Source organism: Phymastichus coffea, unplaced genomic scaffold (assembly GCF_024137745.1).
Source record: "Phymastichus coffea isolate CEN01 unplaced genomic scaffold, Cenicafe_Pcof_1.1 PCOF00264, whole genome shotgun sequence".
NCBI classification, from domain to species: Eukaryota; Metazoa; Arthropoda; class Insecta; order Hymenoptera; family Eulophidae; genus Phymastichus; species Phymastichus coffea.
This window is the reverse complement of record NW_026707075.1, coordinates 11,595-24,309: the sequence shown is the minus strand read 5'-3', so window position 1 is coordinate 24,309 and position 12,715 is coordinate 11,595. Positions and strand designations below refer to the sequence as shown.

The 12,715-nt window shown below is 31.8% G+C and overlaps 1 protein-coding gene across 1 annotated transcript; it reads left to right on the top strand.

Moving 5' to 3' along the window:
• Window positions 1-8,453: 8,453 nt before the first annotated feature.
• On the top strand, window positions 8,454-9,046 carry LOC131674596 (uncharacterized). The gene is made up of 2 exons (XM_058953354.1): window positions 8,454-8,499; window positions 8,725-9,046. The coding sequence occupies exons 1-2, from the start codon at window positions 8,458-8,460 to the stop codon at window positions 9,037-9,039; spliced, it is 357 nt and encodes a 118-aa protein (XP_058809337.1). The 5' UTR covers window positions 8,454-8,457; the 3' UTR covers window positions 9,040-9,046.
• The last annotated feature ends 3,669 nt before the right edge of the window (window positions 9,047-12,715 follow it).

The following is a 12,715-nucleotide window of genomic DNA, read 5'->3' as shown; positions in this document are numbered from 1 at the left end:
GTTTCATTGGACAAAGACATGATTGCCATCTTCTTTTTCAATGCCTGAGCATAAATATCTAAGTTTCAAAAAGAGAGCAGAAGTAGACGTTGAGAAAAAGAAAAAGTTTCTGCTGAATAGTGATACATATCGTCTTGACTTTATTGTCTTGTTTTCTTCGTGCATGTTGGATAAGAATATTTGGAAGGCAAAAATATTCAACGTTTTGGCAGAACTTCGTAAACACAAACAATTCTCGGAGCGAAAGAAATCACAACCATTATAGTAGTTATGATACGTTATAGTAATCGATCAATTAATTGTCCCTAAAGCTGAGATGCTATGAAGTCTATTATTGTAACTTATACCTACTAGGTACTCCTATGAATTTACGGGATACAATAATCGTTTAACCGTCATGAAAATATTTTCACATTTAAATATGGTTAAATTAGTAAAAGATTTCTCAAATAAAAGTGTATTAACACGGAGAAAATAGAGAATTTTAGAATATAAAGAAAGTGAAAAACAAGTTTCTAACAAGTTTTGTCGGATAGTTATTATTTTTTTTTCTTTTCTTCTGCTGAAACATGACTTCGGAAATATTTTACTACGACGGCCAACTCTTACCACAACAATAATTTAGTAAAGCTCCGAGGGTGAGGATTGTAAGAGTGCGAAAATCTATTTAATCGGAGTCCTTTCATGTCAACAGCAGATTTACCCCTATCATTCTCGTCTCTCTTTCAATAGAGACATTATATTATGAGAAATAAGCATTATAATTTATCGTAACCCGTAAGGCATAACACTTAATTTATTCTTCGATTCAGTTGCAATACTCGCATTGCAGAACAATTGCTTCGTTCGGCTCGCCGAAATGGAGCAAAACCTTGTTAACTTCATTTAGCTTCTCGTTAAAATAAAATTCAATTTAAATGCATTTTCTCCATCCTTATTCGTAACCCAGAAGTAATTTACAAACAATCGCGTCCCTGTACCTTAGAACTCCCATTAATTGTCTCCGACCGGTAGTCCTGTCGCGCAAGTGTAATCGGGATCGCCCTTGAAAATAGCGCGATTCCTCTTTAAAAAAAAAGTGACCCGAAGATTACGCCCTCGAGGGTTGCCACTTATGAAAATACAACGAAGTATCACTTACCAGAGGAATTTAAATCAGCGTCTCTCTCTCTCCCTCTCTCTCTCTCTCGCTCTATCTATCTCTTGCTACACACACTCGAAGAACCTGTAACAATAAGCACAAGAAAAAAAAAGGAATAAGTATCGGTAAATAAGAGCGTCGCAATTAATAACATAGTGCGATAAAAATAAAAAAAGGTTTGAACCGGAAACAAGACCTTGCGTACCCAAAGGAATTTGATGCACCGAATCCAAATCCAGCATCAGAATTAATCCAACACGTCAGGTTTTCAAGATGTCTTAATCTATAAGGTCGAAAATCACGGTTTGTAGCTATATTCGTTGTTATCTACTACCACCAATAATTTTTTTTAACGGATAGCGTCGTTTTAAAGTTGAATTCTTACCCTCAAAAACCCTGCCTCTAAATCTTGTACATATTTTGTTTTCAGTGAGATATCGAAGATTGAAATTTAAGTATTGTCGATATTTCACTAGTACCTTGAAAACCTGGTAAATTAAGATATGAACTGATATAATATATTTATGTTCTATGAGACGTAGAATACAAATTGAATGTTAAAACTACTTCGGATTCTCAAAGTTTCTAACCTCAAATAAAAAAGCACTATTCATGGTCCAGAAAAGAAGATATGAAGAGGAAAATATTTTTATATGTTGTGGTATATCGTATTCCCTCAAAATTCGGATCCCCTAATCTAAGGTTACAGGGTTCGTGATCTAAGGAAATAGGGATTCCGGGGTTTAAGGTTATAGATTCGCAGGTTACAGGGTTCGGGAGTTGAGGACATTGAGATTTAGGGGTCTGACGTTATATGCTTAAAGAATATGTGCCCCGAGATTTGAGGAAATACAATACACCTTCATATATAAAGATATTGTCTTCTTTATATCTTCTTTTCAGGACAAAGAATAGTGCTTTTACATTTTGAGGTTAGCAACTTTGAGGTTTTAAAGTAGTTTTAACATTCAACATGGATTTTACGTCTCATAGAACATAAATATACCATATCGTTTTATATCTTAATTTGCCGGTTTTTCGAGGTACTAGTGAATTTTCAAAAATATTTCATTTTCAATCTTCGATATCTTAGTGAAAAAAAGATATATAAAAGATTTGGAGGCAGGGTTTTGTAGGATGACAGTTCTGCTTTAAAATGGCTCTATCCATTAAAAAAAATTATTGGTGGTAGTAGATAACCGCGAATATAGGTAAAAATCGCGTGTTTTGCACTTATAGGTAAGGATATCTCGAAAACCTGACGTGTTGGGATGGGTTAATTATGATGCCGGATTTGGATTTAGCGTATAAAAATCCTTCGGGTAAACAAGGTCTCGTTTCTAGCTCAGAAATTTGTTGGCCTGTATAATCGTCCATCGATTATACATCGCGCGTGAATAGAAAAAGCAGCTTCTCTCTCTCTCACAGTACGTGCGAAGGAATGGCTATCGTTGCACTTTGCGCTCAGAGAGAAAGAGAGAAAAAGAGAGAGAAATGGTCGCTTTGATTCGTGTTGCATAAAGGAATCTCCTGTGCCCCTTCTTTTGCAGGACGAGCGCGGTGGTTCCCACGAGCACCCTATGGGAACGCCGAGTAGCACCCATACGCGATGTATTTATAGGGGTGAGCGGTTCTCTCTCTCTTTCTCTCTTTCAGTCCTCGCGTAACGTATTACACGAACGAGCAAGCGCACAAGTGCCACTACAACCGATCCGTAACTTTGGATGACTAACGCTATTATTTTGATAGCCTGCTAATGAGGCTCGTAGCACTCGATAATGCATAAGCTTTTAATACTTTTTACTTTGCCGTTCGCGCCTACGCTGACCCGTGTCGATCTGCACACGCACTGCTCGCGTCGTATGAATAACTTGTGAACGTTAACGCGTTCTCGGGCTAATATTTTTACATGGGAATTGGTAACGTGCGCGCCGCGCGAAATACGTTGAACCATACGAAGTTCGATTGTTGCACGGCTGATTCGCTCTGCCGTGGAGCCGACGAGGGCGTGTCAGCATTCATCAAGCAATCATTATGTATTGCAGATATTCCATAATTGAACGGCAGGCCAACTAGCTATCGATCCGGCTGTTGTCGTGAAAAATCCGCTGATAGTTCCAATTTAGCTGTTACCGCGCTTATATATTTGACTGATTGGCTACAATGCGATCGCAATTTGTTCGCAGCAATTACGCATAATTGATTGCCTGAGTTACTATCGCATTTCACACTTACTCCTGCGCGGATAGTTACACTTACTATTGAAACTGCAGTGCGGAGGTTGTAGCGCGCTACGGGCTCGCTTGGAATATCGACGTTGTTAGCCTGCTTTGAAATAAAAACCGATGGTCGAACGCACGCTCGCAAAGAAAGGCGTTCGCGGAAGATGCGAGCGAAACAGTGCGACCTGCTGGAGGCATATCCTGCATGCATCATTTTCACAGGCAGTCTACCTGCTTCCGCGCGCGACGCATGAACTTTTTAACATGCAACGAGGGAGCCCCTCGCGTCGTGCACACCGGAGTCCGCGAGCTTGAGGTGGCACTCGACGCGAGGAGCTTCGGGGGTCTAGACTCCTACACGTTGTAGCGTCTATCCGCCCGTATCACTGCATCTTAATGAACTTTGCGTATGCGATGGCTTGACTTCGTGAAAAAGTACCGCGTTTACTTTACCAATTCTCCAATTCCAGACTATTAATATGCAAATCTTCAAATTCAAGTGTCTCCTGCAGGTGTCATGTTGCACCCGTCGTGTACTCGTACACAATATCATCAGTGCTGTGCAGTTGGTCTCAGATGTAACTCTTTGTGTTAAAGCTTTATTTCGCCGTCGAAAGTTTTGCAAATAAGTTTTTGCTTATAAATATTGTTGTGATGATAAGTCTAATAGCTTACTAGACTAGATTACAATTGAAGAACGTTATTATCTTATCTCAGCCTTTACCGCCTTTGTCTTTGATAGTGTTTCAGTATTTTTTTCAACGTTTGTATCACATCTATCACATTGTACTGCTCTTTTACTTTGAATACTTTAACTGCTTTCAATAAAAAGGAATTTGGTATTATTCCAGCAGAAATTTTATCTAATAGTTGGCTGAAGCTGATGTTTATTATCAATGAACTAATCAACTATGGTTTGAATATATAATATACTTGAGCAGATAAGTTCTAATAAAGTTGTACATCGTAACGTTATAAGTATGAAATATAAAAAACAGTCAATTTGGATATTTCGAATTTCAATATAAATAATTTACAAACGCAACCAGCCAAAGTGAAAAGTGAACATATTTCGTATAGCACTGGAAATGCGGTTCATATATGAATAACATCATAAATTAAAATCATCCAAGGATTAAAATAAATAAAAATAAAATTAATTGAAGGATTTCGCTGAGGCAATATTTATCAAAAATTGAAAATATGATTGCTCTATAACGCCAAGAGCTATCTACGAAAGCAAGCCATGCATCAAGCGATATATGTAATTGACCAAATGTGGATTTATAGCTTTAATCCGATGGACTGAATTATTCATACCTTGAGCAGATCTCGATCTAGATTAACCATGAAGTACGCTATTATTTTCGCATTTGTCGCCTTTCGTTTTGTAAATATCACGCAATTTTTATTTACAATTCAGTTGATATTTACCTGTCCTTTGCTTAGAAAATATCATCGGCAAACATTTTCCTAATATAAGTATACCGAAATCGTTTAATTGTTAAGTTTATGCAAAATTTAAAATCATGTAATTTTTTAAAGTTTTAAGAATTTTTGTTCAGAGAATTAAATGCTACTCAAAGATATTCCAATGCAAAATAATTATTGAATGTTTAAACTTTCAACTACTTTCATTAAAAACAAGTTTAAAACTATGTGTTTAATAAAAATGTCATTTAACAGTTGTCTCAATCTAATGTCAAATCCGTTGTCGTCGAATCCATTGATTGTGGTGAGATCGTAACAAGGTGTCAGAAGCCAAAGCAAAGCTTGGTGAGCTGATCCCCTATGCTTAATATCGGCTAAAAGAGGCTATGGCAGAGGCTAAGAAACAAGTTGCGATTTTGATTAACGAATTGATGAAAAAAACTTCCAAGATCAGCGACCAAATGTAAGAAGCCGTTCAGAAAATCTTATATAAAGTGGATCTATTCGAAGATAGTGGTTGTGTAAGCTAACTATATTATAAACAAGTTCGCTGGTAAGCACTCAAAAAAACACGTTGCCGTTGAAGACCATAAATAACTCTTTCTAGACTGTTCTCTCGTGGAGGAACAATTATATAAGTACATTGAACTATCTGACTGATATGATATTTTATTTGATCGTATTATTACATAACAGAAACAATACAAAAATAAAAAAAGCTAAGCCTAATAAAAATACTCATGAAAGAGTCGATGTATTCACAAATGTTACTTATTTCATGATTACATTTTAAACAAGAAAAGGATCGATATTGAGAGTTTAAAGCTACTCAAAATGAGATTTTATAGGCTAATAATTTTATATTGACCTCATAATAGGAGGAGTTTCAATGCGAATGGTAAGGGAAATATTTCAGAGTTGATAATTTGCATAAAAATGCCATAACTTATCGCTGAGACCCACCAATCCCTAATCACATTGAGGTACTCAAAAACTGTTTGTTAGATGTATACATATAATCTGCGTGCATCAGAGGAAAGAGAAAGCGAGATCTACGACATCTGAATCCAGTTTGAGTCTTCATACATTTGAATGTTATTTCCGTATGTTTTATTATTTTGAAAAAATATTTTCAGTTTTATACTTTTTTCAATATCACATCAGGTCTTATGAAAAAAGAATTTATATTTTATAGAATGTATCTTTCAGCTATTATGTGATATAACTTACATCTACACCCCAATATTGTACAATCAAAAATTAATTCTCACAATTTACTAATTCCTTTCGTCTATGGATCAATGATTGTGATTACTGGAATCAATAGCTAAATGTACTAATAGAAAAAATGCTTATCTATTAAAATTTCTAATAATAATAATACGTTTATATTACTAACATTACATACCAATAATAAAATACCGTTTTATTATCTATACGAATTCGTTATATGTTCATGAACTTAATTTAGAATTTTAGAATGTTTGTTGTATCATCAAACATTAATTACCATTTATGTAGATATGATCATCAATATAAATTTTGTATTCGAATAAAAAGCAATTGGTTTGTGAAATTATAGATTACTACTTTATGTTTTATTCCTATAGGATTGTATTTATAATCAGAATAAATATTTTTGACTTATTGTAAAGATAATATTAGTATTTGACGTTGATACATAGAATTGAGTAGGTAAGTTTTGTAAAATATCTATACGTGATAATATAGGTAATAATACAGATCGTTGAATAAAACTACAGATCCGCTGTCCTCGAATTTACCGACTATAGTATTCCACCGACTGTGATACTCTAAAGAATAAGCTAGTTCAAAGAAAAGCTTGGTAAGTTGCTTGACAAAGCTCAAGATGTGTTGAAAAAGAAGCTCACCGAGGATAGGAAACAGGCTCTTTGATTTTGATCGACCAGTCGAAGCATAAAGCTACTGAGATCAGTGATGACATTTATAAAATTGTCCAGAAAATTTTGGAGCATATTAAGCTCGAAAGCAAAGTACAAAAAATTCAGCAATAAATTTAGCGAAAGCTAAGTGATTTAGGAGTTATTTCTTACGGTTTTAGCTTCAATCAATAATTGTGTATATATGTATGTGAATTTTTATGTTTATAAATAATTTATTAAAGAAACAAAAAAACGAATTCATTCGTGAACCTTTATTTATTTAACGTAATTATTAATTGTATTGATATACTATATAAACAAATATGATACATTTATATCGAATTATCGAACATAACGTATGTGAATGCAAAACTATGTTGAAAATAGAACTTATATATTATCGGAAAAATAATCGCTATTTCTATGTAGTCTGTAATAAATAAAGTCCCAATCAAACAGAAATTATAAATACAAATTCGTTAAAAAATTTCTTTTTCTTTTAGTTACCAATAATCTTTACATAACTGAATATTCATTTTTACTTAAATCATCTTCACTTGTCCTACTTCAATTACTCTAGAAAACGTACCGCGCAGCCAAAAAAATCCATATTGCTCAAGCGATTAACTATTTGTTTTACCGATCAACCTTGATTGCAAAAATCAATATGACACGACGTCTACTATCCTACCTAAAAATACGCAAGGATTGGCCATTCCTATAATAACGTATTCAGTTTCAATATCATCGTTGATCTTACTTCTCAACCAAGTTATGTTATAATGGTCTGCTTTCAATTTTCATTAAATGTATTTCATTTATATTATGCAGTTTGAGTTACGAAAATATCACACAAGAAGTTTGTACCTTTAGAAAAAGAAAAGTTTATTAGATTTGTTTCAAAATTGATTTGTTTTTCAGTAAATAAGCGCCATCTGCGTTAGTCAATTAAATGTTAACGAGCTAATCATTAGCTTCATATAAATTGAAATTTCAGTGTTCATTCATCACATAAATTTCATTGATCTTAAAAATTAAACACAGATACCGAAGAATTTCCGTAAATAAAGATGAAGTATGTGACAATAACTCATTTACAGCGATAATTCTCTATTTTAATAAATTAAATTCAACATAAATTCATATTTTGAATAACATACTAAAAGAATATTAAAATTGTATATACTGTAGGTATTTATAGTACCATTTTTACTTTAAGTCAAGGAGTCTCTTTAATACTTATTATAATATTAAAATTACTACGAAATTATATTATTAATTTTTTTACTTTTTTGGTATGAAATAATTTACGATACATTTACAATGACTCTTTTTTCATCTGATTATATTTTCAAATAGCTAATTTAATTTTATTACCAGTCAAGATTGTGCGTAATCAAAATTAAAGCAGTAAATCATTAAAATTTCGGGTAAATGGAAAAGAATTAACGTTATCTCCGAATTGCGTGATATTTTTTTCCTTGATTAAATGGCAACATGTTAAATCAAAATAATGTCAATGAATACAATATCACAATGTTATTCCAAATGCATTTCCATTTATTTGCAATGATAAAAAAATCAAATAAAGACCGCATCTTAAGATTTGCCTAAGTCGATTAATACAGGTTACGTAATTGAAGTAATTTGCATGATAATTTGGCTAAATCAACGTACGACAGTTCAAAATGTTGTTATATAAGCTCCAACAGCTATCAACAGTCATTCAAAGCTTCGGTAAACCCCTGTCAGAGCAACAATGAAGTTCGCTATCTTCTTCGTCTTCGCTGCCTTTGCCATTGTATGTATTCCAAAGATTTTATATTATTTCAAAAATATTATTTTTTTTCAACAAATAGAGAGTCTTAATGAAATTTTAGTTAAAAATATTATATAGAAAGGTATTATAAAGTCACTTCGAAATTGTTTTGCATTGCGAATGAAGTATAATTTATTAGACATCGTTTTAATTAGTACGCGTGAATTCTCTAAAGAATTTGCTGAAAATATAATTGGAAATGTTTAGGTGGCTCAGGTTAATGCCAAATCCGTTGAGATAATCGACCGTGGTGCGATCGCTAATGCCCTGAAGCAGAAGCTTGCCGAAGTCAAAGAAAAGTTGAATGATTACCTGGAAAACGCATCAGACTACTTGAAACAGAAGATCGCTGAAGCTCAACAACAAGCTGAGGATATGATCAACCAATTAAAGCAAAAAACTACCGAGATCAGCAATGAGGTTTACAAAACTGCTCAGAAAATTTTAGAAAAGCTGGGCGAACTCGAAGACAAAATCGTAGAACAAGCTAAAAAAATTGTTGCCAACAAGATGTCTTCGTAGGATGAATCACTGCGAGCCATTACCTGCTCAAGAATACTTTATAATACAGTTTATATTTCTATCAATGATTTCAAAATTTCTTCATTGATACATTTTTATGTTCTTTAAAGTCTTTTTATTAAAGAAGTTTCTAGACAATTATTTATGTGTTCAATAATTTCATTAGAACCTTTATAAATAAATTGTAATAACGAAATATAATAACAAATACGAAGATAGATAATATAAGATTGCAATATATTTCGTTGGTATCAATACAATAATAATTAAGAGGGCCAGCTTGTGTTCAAAAGTGAAAATTATGTCTTCTTTAGTGTGGTATAAAAATCGTCCAATCGTATATGATCAGGAACGTTTTTCATATTGAAGTACTTAGTAAATGCTTTTATTTTCTTCTTTTTAAGTTCAAAATTTTCATGTAAGGGCCCTAGAAAGATACCTTATCCGTAACTTTTTATTTTATCAAAAAATTTCATTTATATACGTTAAAGTGAACGAATATCTTTTTTGAAGGACTTATTTTTTTCCTTTAAATTGGTACTCAATAAATTTGCAAAAATTTTCATAAAAATGATAAAATTGACTATTTCGAAAAATCTTACTTAATCTGGAGTATTGATCAATAGGAAGAAAATAAGTCCTTCGAAAATTATTTATACTCAATCTAACTTTCAGAAAAACATGGAACACCAAACTTTTTGAAAAAAATGAAATTTTATGGTTAAGCAAACTTTCTAGGGCCCTTAATTGATATTTTAAGACTTAAACAGAAGAAAATAAAAATATTTATCAAGTCATTAATAACGAATAAATCTTCATTATCATAACTTTATTAGGATGGTTTTGGTGCTATAGTAGAGAAAACTTGTAATTTTTCCTGTTTAACACCAACTAGTCTCCTTAATTAACTAAATAATAAATATAGCCAATGAAACTAAACTAAACAATAACTAACTAAAAAATAATTATTATTATACATTTTTTTGATAATTTTTGAACGATGTAAGACGATTGTAGTAAATAATGATAAACAAAGTAAAGAAATTGGAACAATTAATTTTACGAAATAGTACTTTATTTAAATGTACTGTATTTAAATGGTACAATAATCAATCTATCATATGATTACTCTTAGTTATCATAGTCAGGCTGTAACATGTGTCGATGTAAGTAATGAATAGGTCTCTTCTCGACTCTGACTTCATTCATCACAGATAACATGCGTGTTTCCTTTGCTAGGTAAAAGTCAAAGTTCTACCTTATCTAAACGTGGCCTTGCAATAAAACGTACAGGTAATGATAACAGCAACTTTTCTCATTTAGAGATCAACAACCAGTCCATTAGAGACTTTTTAAACAATTTTTATTAGAAAATAATAGCAATTTCTACTATTAATAACAAACTTAAACAATGGAAGAATGAACAAAATAAGTATTTTCAATATTATAGAAAATAAATACGATTACAATTTATTAACACGTTTAATTTTTAGTAGCTACATCCGAGCTACATGAAACTTTGATTTGATTTTCATCGAACGTATTTACTTAATTATCAAATGTTTGGATGATTGATGCAAGATGTAGAGAATTATTTCGCCTCTTTCAGAAGGCGCATTTTTTCCTTCAATTCATTGTTTACTTTTTCCTAATGTAAGCTTTCCTTTATAAAGTTTCTTATCCAAATTTATTACCGATGAATCTTGCATGATTTGTTTGAGTAAGATTATTGTGTAATGAACAAAATTATAAGTAATTGTGTAATAAACTTAAAAATAAATTTATTACTGATAATTTATAATTGAAACCATAAAAATTTAGACTAGAATTTATCATTATAAAGTAATATATTGAAGAGCAAATATATTTTTATGTATATGCGGTATTTCAAGCGGCTTACAATATTGTTTAAACTTAGGAGTTGTTAAGTAGTCAAAATAATATTTTTCCTTTGAATCATTAGTTTACGTTATAATATAACCGCTAAAGTACATCTCGTGTATTATTCTCATGTACGTGTTTGTCTTTGTAACAAGAGTGTAACAACCGATTAAGGTTTTTGGTAACACTAATTGACAATTGTAAATTATCATTTAATATAGTTGTTTGTTCGTTCACTGGTAGCCTTGAAAATAGTGATGGATAACATCAGCGAAATATCGGCGAAATTTGTGAGATTAGCATAGGCTCAAAAGGATTCAAAGGGAAAAGACATTACCTAACTACCCATCCTAAGTTTAAAATATCTTTTTTATGCGCTTCATTTTCTTCGATAACGATTTCAAAAATTTGAAAAGAATAATTCATTCTCACAAAAGTTCTACAAACTGCTTTATTTATTCTTTCGAAATTTATTTTGAAAATTTATTTTTTTTGCGGTTTACGTAGAAGTATAAATGACATTAAGTAATTTGCGCTTTGGTAACCCATAACTTTTACATCGCTTCAGAATCCTTGAATTTTTAATTAATAAAGAAATATCAAATGAGGCGCAATAAAAATGAGAAAAGTTGGAAAGTTTAAACTAATCAATATCAATCACGCTCAATTCGAAATCCTTGAGTCTCTATCTGGTAAGAATATTAAAAAGTATAATTAATAAAAACAAAACAGATGAGTTTTACGTCAATGTAGATTAAATTTTCAGCTGTTTGAATGACTTCTCTTGTACAATTTGTGTTAAATCGAACAAATAAAAAATGCCTAATTTTTAATTTTTTTCAGACGAACTGTTATGAATGCTGATAAATGAAGTAATTAGTCATATGATTAATGCACTCGGTAGTTAAGAACTGAACTATATAAAGTTGGGTAACCGACAACCGTCATTCAAATTTTCAGCAAGATCTGATCAGAGAAATCATGAAATTCGCTGTTTTCTTCGTTTTTGCTGCTTTTGCCTTCGTAAGTATAATCTAAAAGTTTTACATTATTTCCTACTTCAGAGAGCCAGTTGGTGTTAAACAGAGAAAATTATAAGTGTTTTTACTGTGATGTAAAAATTGTTCTAATAAAGTTAGCTTTTTGAATATTTTTCGTCTTGAAGTACTCAGTAAATGCTTTTTGTTCTTTTTGTTCTTTTCAAGTCCCAAAATCTCATGTTAGGGCCCTAGGAAGTCCCTTTAACCATAACATTTTATTTTTGTAAATTTACTTTACTACCCTTTTCTAAACGTTGAAGTAAATGAAGATTGAAGGGCTCATTTTCTTTTTTTAGATCGATACTCCAGATTAAGTGAAGGACTTTTCGAAATAGCCAATTTTACCATTTTTATGAAAACTTTTACAAATTTATCCAAAAATTATTTGAACAATGATTTCCGTTCACTTTGATGTTCCGAAAAACGTAGTAAAACAAATTAAAAGAAAAGTCGTATGGTTCAGGAAATTTTTTAGAGCCCTTGCACAAGATTTTGGAATTTAAAAAGAAAAAATAAAAGCATTTACTGAGTAATTCAAGATGAAAAACGTTCAAGATCATAACTTTATTAGAACGGATTTTACATCACGGTAAAAATGGCTTATCATTATCACTATTTAATTCGAGCTCCCTCAACTCGACATTCCAAAAATAGGGAAAAAATCTTAACATAAGTTTGAATTACCGAATGTTCTAAATGTTTAAATTACATGCAATATAGGTGGCTCAGACTTACGCCACTGAATCCATCGATCG